The 22,039-nt window shown below is 37.6% G+C and overlaps 1 protein-coding gene across 1 annotated transcript; it reads left to right on the forward strand.

The window, feature by feature from the left end:
- Positions 1-951: 951 nt before the first annotated feature.
- Positions 952-9,273, forward strand: LOC104896987 (hypothetical protein). Its single transcript, XM_010683783.4, has 6 exons — positions 952-1,183; positions 2,444-2,853; positions 4,438-4,606; positions 5,587-5,831; positions 8,465-8,652; positions 8,784-9,273. Exons 1-6 carry the CDS (start codon positions 1,051-1,053, stop codon positions 8,941-8,943), a joined length of 1,305 nt encoding a protein of 434 aa, XP_010682085.2. The 5' UTR covers positions 952-1,050; the 3' UTR covers positions 8,944-9,273.
- Positions 9,274-22,039: the final 12,766 nt, after the last annotated feature.

Raw genomic sequence — 22,039 nt, forward strand, 5'->3', positions numbered from 1 at the left:
GGGTCCTGCCTTTCAAGCTTTTCGAGGTACGTGTTTCGAAGGGATCTTACATATTGATTTGTACCTACTTTACGACGCTTTTCGGATAAATGACATTGTCAAGCACCCACTAAGGAACACAAACGGTATGCCGGTCGAGATGAGTACCAATACATCAATTTTCGGGACACTTGATTTCAGATGATCTTAAGACGATTTTGACATTCGAAACGAATTTTTTGACAAAATAGACGCCATAAAACGCCCTTTATGGACGCGAATTTCGAGAATGATTAATACGTCAAATTCTTGGGTACGTGACTCGAGACGATCTTAAACGAGCGATTTCGACCTTCAAAACGATCCTATTTAGAAACGATCTTAATAAATAGGTGATTTGAGACAATCTTAAATTTCATTTTTTACCTTCAAATCAACACTTTTTTTCTCTTTTAAGAACGAAAGCCACCAAGCGTCGTTAAGGGTCCGAATTTCGAGAAATTGATCGAAATGAGTGCCACTACGTCCATTTTGGGGCATGTGTTTCAAGGTCATATTAGATGACACTTTTGACCTTTGACGCGACTTTTTTGCTAAAATGGATGCCACCAAGGGTCCTAAACGGATGGATTATACGTAATATTATTATATTTGTTTTTTTTCCACCTAAAAATACTACTTTTTCACTTCTCTCTATTACTCCCTCCGTCCTCTATTAGTTTACCCATATTCCTTTTAAGGGTGTCCCTTATTAGTTTACCCTTTTTTTTTTTGCTGTTTTTGGAATGAGACTACAAACTTTTCATCACACATATATTCAACTTTAAGTATAAATAATCTTTTTTCTCTCTTTATATGCCCCAATACTATACCTGTGTAAGAGAAGGGGGTAAACTAATAGATGATGGAGGAAGTATTTTACAATAAATGAGTAAAAAAAAATACACTATAAAAAACTTGAAAATGACATTAGCTAAATTATGATGCACACGCATAATCAATTACGAAACAGACTAACAAGAACCACCATTGTTGCAACGGTGCAGCCTGTAAATTTGCAACTAAAACAAAATGTATGGAGCGATGGAACTGTCTTCAATGGCGGTTCTACCATCATGCTACGCTCCACTTAAGCCGCAGCTATCAAATCTTTCCACACTTTTCTTTCCCGCCAAACTTCGTTGGGGGAAACCCAACTTCTCAGGTACTTTGTTAAATTCACTATCTCAGTTAGTCATCTCTTTTATTTTGCTATTTTGAATGCTAGATTACAAAGTTTGACCTTCCTATTTCTGTTTTTGTGAATGACAAACCCTAAATTCTGGTCCCAATTCATGTTTTTGGATTATTTAAGTACCCATCTTGTAATTTTACCTTTTACCCAGTTCTATTGAATCATGTGGAGGATAATTTGATAGATAAATAATTACCATTGATGTATAGTTACTGTAAATTTGTTTTCCTTTGAATGCGTGAATAATTTCTGGTATAGGTTGTAATTCGAACATAGTTTTCCTATTGAAGTATCTGTTCATGAATTGAATTGGTTAAAACTTGATGAAGGGAGTTAATTTGTTTACATGATAAGTATATTGTAACTGTCTCGACATGGTTACATATACGTGCCTGGATGAAAGTTCTTGAATGATAAATTGCATTTATTTGGTATATTATGGACTTGGATAGCTTTAGCTTTAAGGCCTATCACTCTTTGCTGTGGGTTCCATCACAGTTTCAGTTTCAGTTTCAGTTAGTGCTTCAATGGGGCTACTAAAAAACACAAATAGGGTTATTGATAACCCATATCTGGGGTCACTTATGATGTGGCACCATTGAGTTTGAGTCAGTAGAAGACATGCTGTTGCTGTTTATGGTCTAACTACGATATGGCAATTAGTGCCCAAGAATTACCGCTATGAACCTATGTAGCAATGTCCTTAATTTTAAGCATTACTTGGTGGTATTCCAAAGAAGCTTGCGAAGAGCTTGGTTTTTCCGCATAGGAGAATGAATGTGGCAATCTTTGTCGGTTTGATAATAGTAACATGGAGGTGAATCCTGATCATGTCTATACCTTAGAAACTACTAAAAGCCTTCTCCCCTGTTTATTCTGTGTGGTAACTTGCTTTCATGCGTACAAATCTTCTTTGTTTCCTCTTCTTTGCATGAGAAACATCATTGCTTAGTATTTGGCTACTTGTACAAGTGACTTACATCTTTATCAATTAACGAGTGCTTTTCTTGTTGATTTCATCCTGCATGTCTCCTTGTAGTTGCAAACAATGTATCTCTCCTGCTTTCTGGTTTTGGTATGGTGGACTTATTAGTATGCTTTTCTGTATGCTCCTCTAGTTCTGATTTACACATCTTCGAAGTTGAACACTGAGCCTGTGTGCATAAACAACTGTTGATCTGCTTACTCTTTGTCAATCTACATGAGATATGCCTCCCTGAATTTTTTCAGGCTATTACGTCCATAAGTCGAATAAGTCGCGGTATCCCCGTTTCATGGTAAGTATTAGGAATGCATCTATGATAGACAATGATTGGAAAGAAGAGCAGGCTGAAGTTTCACCTCTTGATGGTAAAGCTTTCCAGGAAGAGGCAACAGAAGATGGTGCAGATACAAATGAGAAAGATGATGATCTTGACAGCTTAGATAGTCTTAAAATGATCCGTGTTTGTGACAAATTGATTGAAGTTTTCTTGGTAGACAAGCCCAGTGCAACGGATTGGAGAAGGTTATTAACCTTTAGCAAAGAATGGAGCTGTATTCGGCCCCACTTTTTTCAGCGTTGCCAGGAAAGGTCAGGTAGTGAAGACAACCCTGATCTGAAACACAAGCTACTTCGGCTTGGAAGAAAGCTGAAAGAGGTGGGTAAAGAACACATAAATATTTGGGAAATTCTACATGGTGGCCTTCAAGTTTCAACTTTTCTATATGGTGGCAATGAAAAGAAAAATTATACAAAGTGACTCCCAAGTTTGGAAAATTCTACATAGTGGCCTGCTTATATCATTAATTGGTGGCTCAACAATTAAACCCTAGTCATTTCTCTCTCCTCCCTCCTCCCCTTTCTCTCTCCTCCCCATCCCCTTTCTCTCTCTAAACCACAACCAACCACCACAGCAGCACCATCACTGCGCAACCACATTAGCACCATCACTGCGCAACCACATTAGCACCATCACTGCGCAACCACATTAGCACCAATGCAATCTTCAAAGTTTCTCAAGACAAACAATTGTAGCACACAACATTCAAAACTATATCACTTATTTTCTATATCCGATCTATAACTAGAACATATAATTATATAAACGAAAAGAAAATTAAGAAAAAAATCCGCAAGAAACTGCATCATGCGTCCTTAAGTATATTTGAGTTGGTCTCAGCCAAAAATTGTATCCACAAGGATCACAACACAGTGAATGAACTGAAATGCAACAAGATTATGTGATCTTTGATATAATTATATCATTCTTGTTAGTATAGAACTATATATCACAAGTGCCCCTTATTCCTAAGAAATGCTTGATAGTTGATATTATTTATGAGCTCATTAGAAACATTCTATTGTTGGATGGGTACCCTAAGATAAATTTTCTTTCAAACATCAAATAAATTCTACTCTGCATGTGTATAAATCTGTATTGCTATTTTTGTCGACTCATGTAAGAGGTGCATATGAGGGAGCTATCAAAAATAACTTCTACTGTGATTTCTCTTCTAATTTACAAAACATGAGTGTCCTCGTTGGTCAGCACAAAAGTAACAGATGATATCATGTCTGATTCATCAAGCCCATTGCCCTCCAAAATATTGCTCAACCAATCTATTTGCCATTTTGGATAGTGGTTGTTCTTGGGTGGTGGTGGTGCTGTGTGGTGGCTTAGTTGTGGTTTAGAGGGAGAAAGGAGTTGGGGAGCAGAGAGAAAGGGGAGGCGGGAGGAGAGAGAAATGGCTAGGGTTTAATTGTTGAGCCATCAATTAATGAAATAAGGCTACTATGTAGAATTTTCTAAACTTGGGAGTCACTTTGTATAATATATTTTTTTTCCTTGCCACCATATAGAAAAGTTGAAACTTGAAGGCTACCATGTAGAATTTCCCTAAAAATTTTGAGTATAATGAGTCATCTTTCTGAGTGTGATCATGGATTCTTCTTGAATTTCACGTGTATCTTGTCCTCATTTAAGCTGCGGCATACTATTTTCTCTGATTTCAGTTGTTGGCATGTATTTCCTTCTTTCCAAATAAGCCTCATTTTGGGTTTCTTCGAGTAAAAGTAACATAGTATCATCGGAGAGACATACGGTCTAGTATTGGCAACTAACATCCATGGTATACTCCATATGATACGGTTACCATCCTTGCATTTGTTTTGTAACATGCAAACCGATTCATTCTTTTTTCTAGATTATATTGTGAAGTACTATGATTTTTCTTGTGTACAGATTGATGAAGATGTCCAAAGACATAATGAACTTATTGAGGTTGTGAGAGGAGCCCCAGAGGAAATTGGTGAAGTAGTTGCAAGGCGTCGTAAAGACTTTACTAAAGAATTTTTTGTTCATCTTCACACTGTTGCTGAATCTTATCATGACAACCCAGCTGAGCAAAATGGTTAGGGACTTTTTTATGTTAAATTACTTATCCTTCCTGGCCCTTCACACTATATGTCTGCTATCCTGTTTGATTAGGTGATGACCTATTATGAATGTAAAAGCTTTAGTTGCATTAAAATAAGGTCCAAGGGTGCTCTGACACTCTCTTAAAGATTTTTTTATTTTTATTTTCCATTAACGGAATTATGGTTCTTCAAGGCAGCAAAAGCAGAGCTGAAATGTGAACATAGCTTCTTCATTTTTCTTTTCCTTCTTTAGTACAGATTATTGCAAAACCCCAACTTTATATCAACTAGTTGAAGACCTCTTTAGGTGTTTTTGCGACTTATTTCTTTTTTGTGTGAGAGGGGGGGGGGGGGTGAGGAGAGATTTGAATTTGTTCAAATCATACATGCTACACAGTCTAGCAAGTGCTTCAGAATTTATAACTATATGGAGTAATTTTGGACTCCACCCTATATGCTCTTCTCTTTCTAGACTGTTAGTGATAAGGTGCACAGTAGGCTCTACTTTGAAGAAAGAACATTTGGTACAACATCAATTCTTGCCCTAGGTTTGCTAAGATGCTTGGAAAAGCATGTGTTTTATTTGCAACTCATGATTATGAAAGCTTAAGTAGAAGCTTAATGTTGCTATCTGGTCTCCTGTTATGCGTAACTGATCAGGCATATGTTTTCAGATGTGGTATTAGCTTTAAATAACTCAGTGAGTTGCCTTACCTATTTGCAGCCATATAAAGGGGACATGATGCTTCCGTGGACTGTTCTACATACTTTTTGCATCGCAAATTGCTCAGTGTTGTATGTATGCAGTGCATTTTTATCCATGTATTCATCTATGCATGTTAGATGTCAATTGTATGTTTTTAAGCCTCTTGTCCTTTGTGGAGTTCTTTTTTACTTTTCTCTTTATCCTCTCTATCACTCTCTCTCCCATCATCTTGTTTTTATTAGTAATTATATTTCCTTGCAATAATAGCTGTGGTGAAGCTTGGGAACATGTGCTTAGCTGCGGTACAAGCTTATGATACGGCTTCTGAAAGCATAGAGGCTCTAAATGCTGCAGAAGTGAAGTTCCAGGACATTATCAATTCTCCCTCCATAGACGCTGCTTGCAGAAAAATAGATAGCTTGGCTGAGAAGAATGAACTTGATTCTGCCCTGGTTTTGATGATAACAAAAGCTTGGTCTGGTGCCAAAGAATCAAACATGGTGAAAGATGAGGTAAGATATCTTAAGTTTGACATTCTCATTTCTGAACTCACTTCCTGAGTTATCATCAACAGTGAAAATGACTTTGTGATGATGACTTTAACATTTGTCTACCACTTTGAGGCCTGGCCCTGGAACTCCAGCTACATGCTGGAGGTGTGCATGATAGATTGGCTTACACCTAATGCTAAAATGTCGAATAGCACAGAAATGCCCATATTTCTAGTGGAATATTGTTGAAAAGGTTTTGGAACCTTGTCTGATAGTAGAATCCTTAATTTATGTCTGTTTTTCTTGTTTATTGAACTTCTGGAATTATGCAACAATGGTCCAGACTCCAGAGTCTTCTCTGCACTTTGACTTTTACCACCCATCATTTTATACCATTTCTTATGCTCTCGTTTTAGATATTTTCTTATTCTAAAAGAAACTATGGTATTAGTGAAGAGAAGGGATGTCTGTATACAGAATGATGCCATTATTAAAATTATGCTTTACTCTTTCCTTCTGTTAATCTCGTCTGCAACTCAAGCTTGGTGTCAAGGGAAGAATTATTGTGGCAGAATGTAATTCCTGATGGCAGTTTCAAGTTAAAAAGACTCATCCGATTTAGATCATAAAAACTGCCTAGTTCATCTATAGAGGATTTCCTTCAGGGCAAAGAGATTGACCTGCAATAGTCGCTGCTTTTGTGTCCATTCGGTTCTTGTGGTTGAAAATAAATGCAGAACACTTGAATACTAGATGTCTGGAGGAACATTATATTGGATCAGGGTGTTGCTTCATCCTTTTGGGAAGGTTGTTAGTTCAAAATGTCAATCTTGTCAAATTGCAGCAGGATTGCTGAGTATATTCAGTATTGTACTGTTTTGTTATGTTCTACCAGGATTAGGAGATAGCTTGCTTTCATTCTAATAACCTAATTTATGGAGCCTTTAAGATAGATTTTCTTGTTTACTGTATGGAAACGATAGATATATAAGAAAAATAAAAAATATTATAGGTTTTATTTAATTATCATTTGGCATTGTCAACTAGACTATGCTAGATAGGCTACTAATATGAGTCAGACCTCAGCACATCACTTCCCTCTTTGGTCTTTAACTGTAGTTTGAAAGCAAAAAGTGGGGATACACTGTGTTTTAGGGGGAAAAATATTTTTGCAGTTTTAAAGGAAGAAGTTTCTTGAAAAATACGGGTTTGTATTAAATACATTTCATTATGTGGCTCAGCATTTTGGCTTTTTTGTTGTGCCATTATCTGAAGTGCTTGAAATTCATTTATGTAAACTAATAAAAGCATGTAGAAGTTGAGCTGTTTCTATTTAGTGTTTAGGTTCTGGTAGCTTACCTTGAAAAGAGAGAATAAATGTTTTCGTACCCGAAGAGATCTACTTTCACATTTCTTATCCAACTACCACAACATATCTGTGAATCTAGTAAAGTCTTTTTTTTTTTTGACAGGGTGAATCTAGTAAAGTTGGACTGCTATAAAGGGTGTGAAACAAATACATATGATGCTTCCAAATTCTAGAGGATAGCTTAATGAGCAGAACTAGTGGATGATGCTTGTCTTCTGATTGGTGTAGCAGATGTGTAGGCGAGTGTTGCGTGTGCATGTCTATTATTTTGGTGATGGCCTACTAATTTCAAGTCGACTCCTCATGAGAAGGTTCTTTCTTTAAGTCTGACCAGCCTTTTTGGGAGTGTGGATTTCCCTCTCTTCTCAAGTGGCAACATTCACGTCTATCCACATTGGATAGTCATATTAGGAACAGCTGTTGAAAAGGGAAACTATCTGGTAGGAAGCGTGATTTAACGAATTTTAGCTGGACAAAAAAGCAAAATTATATGAAATTTCCTTTATTCTCCCTGTTTGTCTTTCTGATACCAATGTATAAAAAGCTCGCACATTGAGGCAAATAGGGAATAGGGATCCTAGTGCGCCTTTGGAGCACCTCATTATGCCTTATTGAAGTGACACACAATTAAGGAAGAATTTGTGCGCATTGGGTGTGCGTCGGTGCGCTATTGTGCGCCTCAAGTACTCCTCTTTGGAATCTGATTTTGTAGTTTGGTAGTGAAAGAGCGCTTGACCCGAAGGCACGCTTTTTCATAAACTTTCTGATACAGAAATTCTTGTTATAATCTCCTATTCAAGAGTGAGAAATGACATGGTCTTCATAGGTCAAATTTCCCTTCTTTATTCTAATTTGTATTATGTGCAAAGCTCATTGCAATATACACACCATCTCATGGGGTTGGAGAGGTGTTAAACCTATTACCTAATATCTCCAAGACCTTAGTTTAATCACTTGGTGAAACATAATGGGCACCTCTGTCTCCACTTTATGTTTGATGTGCTTTTATGGAAGCTAGATTTTATGCATATCACTACTAAACTACAAATTCAGGGATGTAAATAATAGGTTGGAAGAGGGGTTAGAAAGAGAACTTAAGCTCAAGCTCATCACACTGGTCAACATATCTAAAGCAATGTTGTGGTGCTGGTTCTATCATGATCGTTCAATTATACATCATGATGTTTTCGTTGGTCAATTAAAGCTCTTATGCTGGCTAAAAAAAATAATTCTGCGTGATTAGCCTCTCTTGCTCACTTATTAGTTTCTGATTATCCATGTCTAGGCAAAGGATGTATTGTATCATTTGTACAAGACAGCAAGAGGTAATCTTCAGAGGCTAATGCCAAAGGAAATCAGGATTGTGAAATATCTCCTAACCATTGAAGATCCTGAGGAGAGACTTTCTGTTCTGCATGATGCATTTACTCCTGGAGAAGAGCTTGAAGGGAAGGATGTAGATAACTTGTACACGTATGTATTTCTTGTCAAAAGTTCCTGCTACTATTCTGTAATATATTTGTACTATTGGTTCATGAGGATTTGTTTCGTAGTTGTTCCCTTCCTCACTTTAGGTGTTTCGTTGCTCGTTGTGTAACTCACAGGACTCCCGAGAAACTGCATACTTGGATAAAAGCAGTGGTCGATGCTTATCATTTCAGCCAAGAAGGAACTCTAATTAGAGAGGCCAGGGATTTGATGAGTCCCAAAATCATCCAGAAGTTGGAGGAACTAAACAAGATTGTGCAGGATAAATTTTTGTGAGTGCATTAGAAGACTGTTGAAGATTCACACCTAAGCTTACAAAATGTGTCCAGACTCTTCAATGGCTCAATCGTTTACCATCTCCATCGGAACCAAGATTAATATTTTTCATCCTATTTCCAAGGAAAGAGAAAAGAAATGTATTTTACCCAATTACCCCTATGATAATCTTGTATTATAGTAGTAGTTTTTTTTGTCCCGTTTAGGGTTCAGTTTAGTGAAAGTTAAACCTTTGTATTATTTGTGTCATCTTGTCGAGATGAATTCACCTCTTTCCCTCCCCCTCCTCTGATATTGTTAATCGAGTAATGCATCAGGTTTTTTGTTACAGTTAGTCTTGTTGATGCATCAGTTAGTTGCTAGTCTTCTCTTTCATATGCAATCAATATGTATCTAGCAGGCAGTATGTAGAAGAAATGGTTTTTTTTTAACATGAATTAAAGTATTAGCATAGTTCTTTTAACTATTTACGTTGATAGCGTCATATATTATCTCCTGACTGATTTATCCGCAAGTTGTCATTTTAGAGCCCGAATTAGTAAAACACACTTCTGTAGGAAGAGAACCATACACATAATAAACATGAATTACTAGATTATGTACATAAAGACCAATGCCAATGAACATGTACCAACAAAGATGTACCCATGTTCATTTGGCTTGTCACTCGTGTACATGTGTTCATTTGGCTTTTTATCCATGTACATTCGCGCATCATGCTCAATGTACTAACTTGTGTACCATCTAAGCTTTGATTTTAGAGTATTGGTCTTAGAAAAAGGAAAAATTGTGAAATAGTATCTTTTGTAGGACTGATTTTGTGAACTAGTATCTTTATCGTTTTATTTTGTCAACTAGTGTCTTTAAGTCCTTTAATCTTTTATTTTCAGTACTTTTACTAAACTTTCCGCCCAAAATGGTTAACAATTCGATGTTGACTTCAATTCTCCTTCCAAATTTTGCACATGTGTTGCACATTATGTCTTTAACTCCTCTCTCCTACTTGCCCAAAATACTTCCCCCATTTAAATCTATCTCTTCCCCAAATAACAGTACCCTTGGCCATCTCATCAAAATTCTCCTTGCCAACCCTAATACCTTGTGAAAGACAATTCAACTGTTGGGAATTGGATTTCAATTTAAGTCTTCTCCAATTTCAGAGGTATATTATCTCAATTTCGTTTGGTTTTATTTTTGGAAAATTAGGGCTAATTTTTTGTTTGCTTTAATCTTATACAAGAATGTCTTCTTCAAAGTCTGGATCTTCCGCAACCAAACATACTAGGAAATGTGGCTGTGGAGTCTCAATGGTTTGAAAAAGATCATGGACCATTGATAACCCAGTGAGGAAGTTTGTAGCATGCAAATTTTATGATAAGGAGGAGGTTGTGAGCTTTTTGATTGGGCGGACCAAGGTTCTACTGAATGGCAAAAGGACACCATCAATCAATTGGTGTTGGAGAAGCAAATTCTTAAATCTCATAATACACCATTGAAGAGGGAAATCAACAGGCATCAGGATGATAAATTGATGATGATTAGTGAAATTGAAGAACCAAGGTCAAGGGGTATGAATGATGGACCTAAGCATGTTAGGGTGGCTCCAAAATCTAAGGCATTTGTAATTCTTGTTGTACTAGTTATTTTCCTCTTTGTTATGAAGTATTAGATGATTGACATTCTACTTTTTTTTCTAGCATTTCAGTATTTGATGTTGTAATTATTGCTCTATATGTGGCACTAGAAAAAATTCCACAAATTTTCACTATTGTTGTACAAGAATGAGCAAAGAAAATGGTTGTTGAACTTTCTCCCTAAAAGCATGGTTGTAAGATTTCACTTTTGAACTTTGTCTCTAGAAGCACAAATGATTGTCCACAAGGAGTTCATATTTGCATTGCAATTAGAACAATAAGGATCATTGTCATTACAATCATAGATTTGTCATTACAATCATAGGATGCAAACTGTCCAATAACCATCCTCCAAGTGTTTTCAATATACCATTACAATGCACAAAAAACATACTAATTGTTGAACATAATCAGTTATAAACAAAAAAAAAAAACCACTTGTAACATCTTAGGTTTGTGCACACTAATAAAGGTCGTGAAAGAGGTTTCCTTCTGTTTCAGGTACTTGTTGGCTCTTCTGCTTCTCTGCTGGTTGTGCACCTCTCTTAGGCTTCTTCTTCATCCTAAAAGAACCAGTTTTGCATTGGGAGGCCTACCAGTCTTCTTAGGTGGCGGTGGAGGTGCAGGATCATTAGTGCATTTCTTCTTGTTATTCCCATAGTTCTTGCAGTTAGAGCACTAGACTAGTTTTCCTTTCTTCACAACCAATTGTGAAACCTTCTCAGGCTCCCTTTCCCCTGCCTCCTTCACCCTCTTCTTCTTATTAGGCCTTCTAGGTAGATTCCTAAATGGGGGTGGCTCTGGTCTGACATAAGGTGTCTTCTCCCACTGCCTCATCCCAGGCATAAGGTTGAATGTAAGAGCATAAGTGAGCCTAAATGCCTCCTTTGTTGTAGGCTTGATGGCCATAATCTTCTAGATCAACCGTATTTCTCATGATGCACCTAAAGGCATGGCAACATGGAATGCCAGTAACATCCCATATATCTGGAGCAGCCACAAGTTTTTTCCTTGAGATCCACCACACATATATATCATCACCATGCTTCACCTCAAACTTATCAACATGGTACTTAGTTTCAAAACAGTTCGTTGCAATGTGTTGTGCAACTTCTAGTTGCTTCAAAGCAGGAGACATGATCTTGCCTTGGTACTTCTCCAATCCCTCCCTTTTCTCACAACACCTCTTCATTACATATCGTCTTATTCACTCCATCATAGTTAGGATAGGCTATGATGTTGCATCCCTAATCACATTATTGAATGACTCACAACAGTTATTGAGGATTATAGCTAACTTGGTCTTGCTTGAAAAGACATGCCTACTCCAATGCTTGGGTGGGATCTTGTTAAAATAGTTAAATGTATCCTTAGACAACATCTTGACTGACTTCATTTGTGCCTTAAACACTTCCATCAAATATGTGATTAACACCCAAATCAGACCTTAATTACTCAGCATGCTTGAAATGATGGAAGATAAATACCAAAATATACCTTAGTGGAAGCCCTGATATCTTTCCAAAGGCATATTGTGTATGCCTCTCCTAGATGGGACAATTTAAAATTGGCTCATATATGCCTGCAACAGTACCTGACCTCAGCATTAGGAATCACTATTGAGAACACATTAAGCAAACCCTGCATCAACTTAGATAAGTCAGTCAAGCATAACACAACGAGAATAATGTTTAAAGCCAATTAGGGAGATGTACACACACCTTTTGCCTATCTGACATGAGAGCCAGATCATCCTTCTCATGCAACCACGTAACATGGTAACAGAGCCAAGATCTTTCACCAAGAGCTCCAAAAACCACCTTCAAGTGTCCAAAAACGTCATGTGCGTCGCATGTTGCGTTGTGTCCGACGCAAATAGCTCATCAACTGCGTCGTTTCCATGTCTGATGCAGATCCTTTTTCCTAATTTGCGTCGAGACCTGTGTCGTCAAACCGAAGTCCGACGCAAACGTAGGTCCCAAGTTCGACATAAATCGTTAACTCTGTACTAGTGATTCTCTACCTCAACTATAGCCCGGGCCACCGGGAACAAATTGTTGTTCCCATGCTCACCCGCATCAGTCAAACAAATCCCTGGAAAAGTCCCTCTCAAATGACATCCATTAACACCTAAAATATGCCTACACCCTTTTATGAAGCCCTCTTTGCAAGGTTGTAAACAGATGTACAACCTATCAAACATAATAGCTGACCTCTCTATGTTACTTACATAGATATAAGCAGAAGAATACGGGTTGTATTTTTGGATGGCAGCTGCATAATCCCAAACCTTATGGTATTGGTCAGGTACACTTCCATGAATGTGCTCTACAACCATTTTCCTAGTGTAATATGCTTGTATTGCACATCAACCCCTAGTTCCCTCTGAATTCTAAGTATGAAAGCATGAATACCCATCTTAAGATCATCCCTAAATGCGTCTACAAAGTGCTCAGCTATAAAAGCACAAGTTACTTTACTGTTAGCATTCTGAAAACCACAAGCATGCTTCAACCTTAAACTCCTAATTTGAAATGTCTTTTCACCCCTCATTTTTTTTGCATGAATTCTAAAAGTACACTTTCTTTTTAATTAATGTACATGTGCACATCACTCTCTAGAAGCTCTCCTTTCACGGTTACATCTATACTTGTAATACAATGTGATTTTATCCTTGTCATTATCCAGAAAGTAATTATCATACCTATGTTTCACAACATGATACCTGATTGCTTTCCTCAAAACAGTGTTTGAAGGAAACTTCAGTCCAACTTCAACTCCATTGGTTTCTTGAAACAAATCTCTAGGTTGAATATTGCATACTCATTTGATTCATCATCACTTCCTCTTGAACTCCTCTCCTCTTATGGGTCATCATTTAGATCAACATCAGTTGGGATTATTATGTCCTCCTCCTCCCCTTCAGGTTCATGGCTTCCATTCTGGTCAGTTATTGGTCTTCTTTGCTGTTCACTAGCTTCACCAGTTACACCTTCACCATGCCTTTGATTCTCTGTATTTATCCTCTGGGATACATTTTCAGAGAATAGATCAGGACGTGGTATGTCCTCATCAACTTCCTCCGTGTACAGAACATCATCTTCTATATCATCTTGTGTTATTGAAAACTTTGAGGTCCCCCCACCCTTTGATTCCTTCTGAATTGGAGTTTAGGTTTTCTAGGATTTTTTTTGGCTTTTTATGAAGGTTCAACAATTGGGCCATTATTTCCAACTAGGATACCATTCTCATCCCAACCAAAGCTCATATCAAAGGCCATACTATATCCTTCTTGGTGGCCCAAAGTGTCAGCAACATATCCCTCCTATCTACCACATAATTTGGGTCCTCAGCAGTATAGGGGTGTGCATCGGTCCAAGACCGGGCAGGTGGACTAGAATCTGATTTTTTGTAGACCGGGACCGAAAAACTGAAATCCTGATTTTTTGGACCGAGGACCGGATCGGAATCCTCGGTCCGGTCCGATTTCGTCCAAATTTCGGTCCGCTCTGATCCAGATTACGCCCTACCCTACCCGTTGCACACCCCTACTCAATAATGTCATCATCATCACTTTCATATAACCTTCCCCACAATCCCCATAATTTGCATCCTTCCTTTGGTCCTGATTTTCATCACTCCCCTAATTCTCATCATCATCAGTTCCCTAATCCTCATCTCCCCTACCGTCATCATCATCACGCCAATGTTCAACCCAAACTGTGACCATATTATTATGGGCCCTTGATCTAATAATTTAGCAAAGCAAGCATCATTCTTGTACTGTTTAAGCCCTTTGTCTGGACTTAAACCCTTCCTCCGGTACCAAATGACACCCATATTTAGGAACCCAAAACCATGCCTTAATATGTGTGAGAATGTTTAGTAACAATGATTTCTTCCCTTTCCTTAATATATATTGAAACCCCATCACCATCATATACCAGTTTTTTTCCCCTTTTAATTTCCAGAAAAAACCCCCATACCAAATTTTCAAGTTAGCAAGCGTACCAAAGTTAGGTCTTTGTCTAGCTAGTAGACTCCAATTTTGTCCTCATTCTATGATAAATTAATTAAGGCAATAAGATAATAAACATCAAACATAGACTTTGCACATCATCAGTTTAGGGCATTAAGATACTACATTGTTTAATTATTCAACAACAGACTGATCAATGTAATTTACCAAGTTAAATAAGCAAGGAATTACATATAAAGGCGCACAAAAGGGGAATAAATGGTACATTTGCATATGTGTGATAGATTCGCTGGTTTGTGGTCCACAAAGGCAAAATTTAGTACCTTTCTACGCAAGGATGATGACTCAACATAGCAAAATCGTCCTCAGGAAGAAAGGGACAAAGAGTATTTACAGAAATGAACTAAGGTTGGTGAAAGAGTAAAGACGGAAGATGAAAGAGTGAAAAATTGGGGCGAAAAGGGAGTTAAAAGAGGAGAGTGAGAGCACGAGTTACCTGAAGCCAAAAAAACACAAAACTTAGAGTGAAAATTGAAGTCAACATCGGATTGTTGACCATTTTGGCCGAAAAATTTAGTCAAGGTACTTTATACAAAAGATTAAAGGACTTAAAGGTACTAGTTGACAAAATAAAACAATAAAGGTACTAGTTCACAAAATCAGTCCTACAAAAGGTACTATTAACAACTTTGCCTTAAAAGACATTAAACAACTTATATGTTGGCTAACAAACACTTCATAAAGAGTCTTCTTATTTAACGAAATGTTTGTCAGAGAACAGTTGAGTGCATTACCCAATTACCCTCTCAACCATGATTAAAAGTGTCCCTCAAAGACTCAAAGTTGAGTTTTCATCTCATCTTGAGAACAGTTGAGTTCATTAACCATTTATCCTCTAACCATGGTTAAGAATATCCCTTAAAGTAAGAAGTTTCATCTCATCTTATGATATGCATATACTACATAATAATATTGTACAATTGTACATCAATGTTACCACTTTCTTTTAAGTATAACTAGTTGAACTAGATTGAATTGAGAATAAGTACAAAAGAACAAGGTCATGGTGTCTCTATAACACTTAAACCATGATGTTTTCATTTTGATTACCTTTTAAATAATTTTTTGTAGCTCCATAGATTTAGACGAAACGCTTATAGGGTATGCTAGGCCATTGCCTTCCCAATTCCCAGATTTGAAGTGAAACTTGTACACCACTTCTAATGACTCGAAGGTCATGCCTTTTTTGGGTATGCTAGGCCTAACCACAAATGAGATAGTTCTAGGATGGTTTTCTTCACCACGCTGAGGTGATTGGACTTTTGCAGATGATCTACACATATCTTCCCCCAACTATTCATCATCTTCTTAATCTAAATAAACTGATTCCTCCCTTATACATGTTTCACCCACATACCCTCCCCTAATCCCACTATCATTAGCATCAACTGCTACTGCATTATTAGGCCCCATTACTGGAACAAAGGGTTCGTAGATGTGCTCGCCAATGAACAGTTCGCATTTTATCCTTTTTCCTAATATTGGCACATGATTGTTAGAATTCGTGTTTTAGGGAGGAAGAAAGGAGAAGAAGTCTAGGGCTGCCATTGTTGGAGCTCGTACACGGAGTAAGGAGGTAGGATAGAGAGGAGAGAGAAAACAAAGAACAACAATTTGTTATTATTAGATTGAGTGAAAATTATAGAATACTAATCATACGATTTATTACAAGTAACTAGAGATGGCAGTGGATCCCGGACCCCACCCGGATCCGCGGACCCGGATCCGTTTTTCCGGGTCTGGATCCTAAAATTATGGACCCGTTGGATCCGGGTCGGATTCGGGTCCACTTGTCAGATCACGGATCCGGGTCCGGATCTGTACAATAGACCCGGACCCGAATCCGTGGATCCGTTTTTTTTAAAAATCTCCACGTTGGCTGGGCCTCCTAACCTCCTCTCCATTTTATTTCCTCCTCGTGCGTCTCCTGTCAACAAAATTTCTTTCCTCCACCGTTTCTCCACCGGTTCCGGGCTCCAATTTCTCAGATCTTTCTCTCTCTTTCTCGAAACAACTAAACAAGTTGTCAAAATTTGTAGCTAAGGCAAGTCCAACTCTTAAATGTAGACTGCTAAACAAACAAGAATAACGAGGCACAGTGATGTTTTGGGTTCTGTTGACAAGAAAAACGTGGCATAACAATATGGCATTGCTAAACCAGAAAGTTAATGACTAAATTCCAAATAAATAAGGGTTGAAGGAAACTCAGATTAAGACTTATTGAATACAATAAACAGAAGCAAGACATGCGTGGCAGAATATCAAAACTTGGGCAAAAATTGCATGTGTAATGTTTGATGTATGAGATGATTCCCTAGCATATATTTCACAAAAAAAAATAAGTGTATAAAATTTGAAAACGATTCATTGTCAGCTAAATGAATTAGTTTCAATGTGATTTTGACAGATTAGAATATATCCGGATGTGATGTAGTTTTCTCGAGTCGAAATCAGTGATCTAGCAAAGGGAGCAATGATACAAGTTGGATCCGTTTTGGACCCGTTTTGGACCCGGATCCGTAGGATCCGTCGGATCTGGATCTGGGTCCACCTTTTTTAGACCCGGTGGATCCGGGTCGGATCTGGATCCAGGGTCTAAAAACGGATCTGGATCCGGGTCCACCTGGACCCTGTCCAGATCCGACCCGTTGCCATCCCTACAAGTAACCACTTGTTATTTGTTACGTACTAAGGTTGTTTGTTGTAACAAACATTTTATGAAATTTAACAACTAAAACTTACAAGTTGTAACTATCTAATATATATATATATATATATATATATATATATATATATATATATATATATATATATATATATAATATATATATATTATATTATATATATATATATATTCCAGCACCCCCCTCCCCTCAATCTGGAAATAACATTTCCAGTTTGCACGACATACTTCTAGTTGCTGCCTGCACAAGAGCAACGTGAGAGACTAGAGGTTCAAGAGTTTGAACAAGATTAATTGTACTTCTTTGAGACCATACTACAAACAACCTTGCATCATTGTCAGGTGGTAACCTCTGATGTACTTCTTTGAGACCACTTTTAATTTCTACAATCTATTATCCTAATGAATACTTCAGTTGATGCAACCCAATTAACTACTTGCTGTCAGTCAGTAATAAGTGAAATACAAGCAAAAATGCCTCAATGCATGAAGAATCCCCCCCTAAGCTGGGAAAGGTAGGAAAAACATGCCAAGCTTGGCAAAAGGAGTGAACTGACATTCCAATGTCATTTGCTTGGCTGCTAGTACTTAGAAGGTTCATATGTGATTACAAAGCTCTTTGGCATGGAAAACTGTTAGACCATGAAAATCCAAGCTACTACCGATGCTGCTGATCTAAACCATAACAATATATCCAACTCAGAGATGCATTTATGCACAACACCTTATCAACATAAACCTATGTGAACTCAGCCCGAACAACCTCTATCTGACATTGGATAGTATTCACCCAAAATCCTCTAATTTCCACCGCAAACTTGGAAGGGTTATTGAAGAGTTCGTCCAAGCGTGAAGGAAAGAGCATGAGCAGACCACAAATTGCAAATTGTAGAAAAGTAGAGAAAGGCGCCATATAACTGAATCTACATAGCAAACCAGCAACTCCACAGTAGCTCGCTGAAAAAATACAAAACTAACAACCGAAAAACCATAACCAAAGAAGAAAGGTAATGTGGTGAGGAAGAAAGTGGAAAGAATTATGAGAAACATTGAGATATATGAGAAACAACTCAGAAATGGAAGAGACGGAAGAAGTGTGAGGAAGAAGAAACAATCAAACAAGAAAAAATGTTTGAAATTGATCATAAAAAAACTTGAATTTGAGGTTAAAGTCATAAGACTATGAAAATTTGGAGGTTAAAGTCATAAGACTATCAAATGATCTCTATGGATCTTCAACAATGACCACTATAGGTCCAAAAATGACCTCTATGGGTCCAAGAAAAGCCTCGAATGAGCATAAAAAGCCTCTAGTGGACACAAAACATACCACTATGGGTCACAACAAGGATCAATATGGATCACAACAAAGGCCTCTATGGGCACAAAGCAAGCCTCTATGGGCGAAAACAAACCACTATTGGTTATGTGAATCAATAAAAGGAAAAAAATGTGTTTAGAATTTGATTGGAAACAACATCAAACAAATTAGAATTCTAAGAACCTAACAAGCATCAATGATCATCATAACAACATCATCAAAGTAACAAGCTAACACCAAACCCAACGTAGCAACAACAAACCCAAATTCACCAAAAATTGCTCCAATTATTCACCCAGTTTCACCCCATAGTACTCCAAAATACTTCTCCACAAAATACCAACTTCTTTAATCAGCTTAATGAAATCACCAATCAACATAAGTTCAAGAAGTGTTGATGTGAATCCAAATTATCCAGAAGAAGATGAATAATGCAGTGAATTTTTTTTAGGTTTGCGAATCAGCCATAATCGCAAATTAACCCCAAGAAAAAAGTATTGAAATTTGCGAACACAAATCTATTAATTGATCGCATAAACAGATTGCAGCAAAAAAACAATCAAGAAAATCGATATGGACGAGTTCATATGATTTTGATACCTCATTGAATCAATATGGCAATTTTCCGGAAGAAAACGATCAAATTCAAAAATCAATTGAGCAAATGTCAACCTCCAGTTGCGGAAGAACCCAGTTTAGTGTAGCAAAATTTGTTGCACAATAATTGTGCGAATAATTGCGAACACATTGCTCGAAAATGAAACCCATAAGACGCAAAAATTTAGTACAGCTTGATCGAACCTAGAAACCAAGACGAACACCAAAGAACACAATCACGAACCAAATGAAGTACAACCCAGAAAAATTTCAGAAAACCCTCTTGAAACAAGCTTCAAGAATCAAGGGAAAACGAAAATCTTGAATCTCGAATACCCACAAAATTGTACTGGGAAAACTGTATTTACGTCTTCAATTATCAAGAAACCAATCTAATTGATCTAATCAGGCGATTGAATCAGATTTGCGATTACCGAAGAACCCTAAAATTTGGGGAAAGATGCAAGAAACAATGATTTGTTCAATTCAAAGCTTTGATTGAACCATATGAACGAAATGATAAGAAATTAGGTAAATTGAAAGCCTAACTCGTCGAATTTCAGGTTGATTTAAGAAGAAAATATTGAAATTTAAACCCTAAAAAATTTGAATTTGTAGGAAAAAGAAAGAAGAAAATGGCGAGGATCTTAATCTCGTTCTGATACCATAATAGAATTTGTATTTAGGGAGGAAGAAAGGAAAAGTAGTCTAGGGCTGCCATTGTTGGATCGAGCTCGTACACAGAGTAAGGAGGTAGGATAGAGGAGAAAGAAAATAAAGAACTACATTTTGTTATGTTAGATTGAGTGAAAATTACAGAATACTAATCGTGTTATTTGTTACTTACTAAGGTTGTTTACTGTAACAAATATTTTATGAAGTTTAACAACTAAAACTTACAAATTGAAACTATCTAGAGGGTGTTTGGTACAGAAAATTTTGATGTAGGAAACGGATTCAAATAAGCGTTTTCGTTTCTAATTGTTTGGTATGATTGCTAAGTAACAAATACCGTTTTCGGAGGGAAACATAATCCCCCCATTTGTTACCCTTATCAAACTAGTGGAAATAAATCACGTTTCCTAGAATACCAAACAACTATTAAAGGTAACGGTTATTATTTCTACGATTTTTTCACCAGGTACCCCTGTACTTTATCAAAATTCATGGGGTACCCCTAGTTTTAAAAAAAAATGCACCAGGTACCCCCTAAGGTTTGTAAACAATGTACAAAATGCCCTTAATGACTAACAATGTCAAGTTTTCGTTAGTCATTAGGGTTAATTAACCCTCTAATTCTAATTAAACCCTAATTAACTAACTAAACCCTAATTTCTAACCCTAACCCAACCCCATTAATCTAACCCCAACCCCATTAATCTAACCCCAACACCATTAATCATCACCCAACACCCCAACCACCCAGCCTTCAACCATCAAGCCACCTCCCACTACCTACACCGCCCAGCCAACCACCATCAAATGCACCACTACAACCACCGAAATTCACCTACAACCACCGAAATCCATCCAGAACCACTGAAATCCACCCACAACCACCAAATGCAACACTTAAAACTACCGAAATCCACCCACCAGCAACCACATTGAACCAAAAAGAGCTAAACTGAGACCCAAACGAAACCAAAAACCCAGGTTGTAGGAAATCGAGACCCATAACGAAGATGTGATGTCATTTGCAGGTGGTTCGAAGATGTTCGAATATTAGTTCTAGTGGTTAGGGGTTCGACGGTGTTGGGTCGAGTTGGGTGGGTTGATTTAGGGCTTCAAGGTGGATGGGTCTTTCGGTGCTTTAATCTAGGTGAGGTGATTTGGTGGGGATTCGACGGTGGAGGTTCCATTTGGGTCGAATTTGGTGGCCTTCGACAGTGGGGCTTCGATCTATGTGGGTGGGGGCTTCGATAGGTGGTTTGAGGGTTGGGTCGGCAGGGTTGCTGCGGGAGTGGGGCAAGCAGGGGCGGTGGTGGGTCACTATTAGGAATTCGACGGGGGCGTGGGGGTGGGTAGGGGGAATTCGGCGGGGGTGGTGGGAGGAGGGGTGGGGGCTGCGTGGGTGGGAGAGGCGGTGGTTGGGTGGTTAAGGTAGGGGGTGAGGTGTTAGGAGGTTAGGATTAGGGTTCAAGGGTTAGGGTTAGATGGTTAATTAGGATTAAAGGATTAATTAGGGTTAATGACTAACGAAAACTTAACACCGTTAGTCATTAAGGGCATTTCGTGAATTTTATTGAAACCTTAGGGGTACCTGGTGTATTTTTTTAAAACTAGGGGTACCCCATGAATTTTGAAAAACCACAGGGGTACCTGGTGAAAAAACCCTTATTTCTATTTCCCCTCCTTATCCAAACTCTTTCCATTCCGTTTACGTTGATTATACCAAACGCCCTCCAAATATATACTACCTCTATTTTTTTTAGTTGCAACGATTTGACATAAAGTAGAGAGGGAAAATGTCTAATCGTTGCAACTTCAAAAAAAAAACAGAAGTAGTATTACCTCTGTTTTTATTTAGTTGCAACATTCACCTTTTTGCACAAACTTTAAGAATTGATAAAAGAGAGTATAATTGACCCACTTGCCCCTGCTACTAGTATTGTAATTAAATGGGGAGAGTAGGTGAAGTAAGGGTAATATAGTCAAATTATCCCAAAAGCTTTTCTAAGAAGGGAAATGTTGCAACTAATAAAAAACACCTAAAAGTGAAAATTGTTGCAACTAAATAAAAATAGAGGTAGTATATTCTAACAATAATTTTGTCTCTCATATTATCTTATTATTACTTTTATTTTTTACCCGTCTCTCTT

Source organism: Beta vulgaris, chromosome 6, assembly GCF_026745355.1.
Source record: "Beta vulgaris subsp. vulgaris cultivar EL10 chromosome 6, EL10.2, whole genome shotgun sequence".
NCBI lineage: Eukaryota > Viridiplantae > Streptophyta > Magnoliopsida > Caryophyllales > Amaranthaceae > Beta > Beta vulgaris.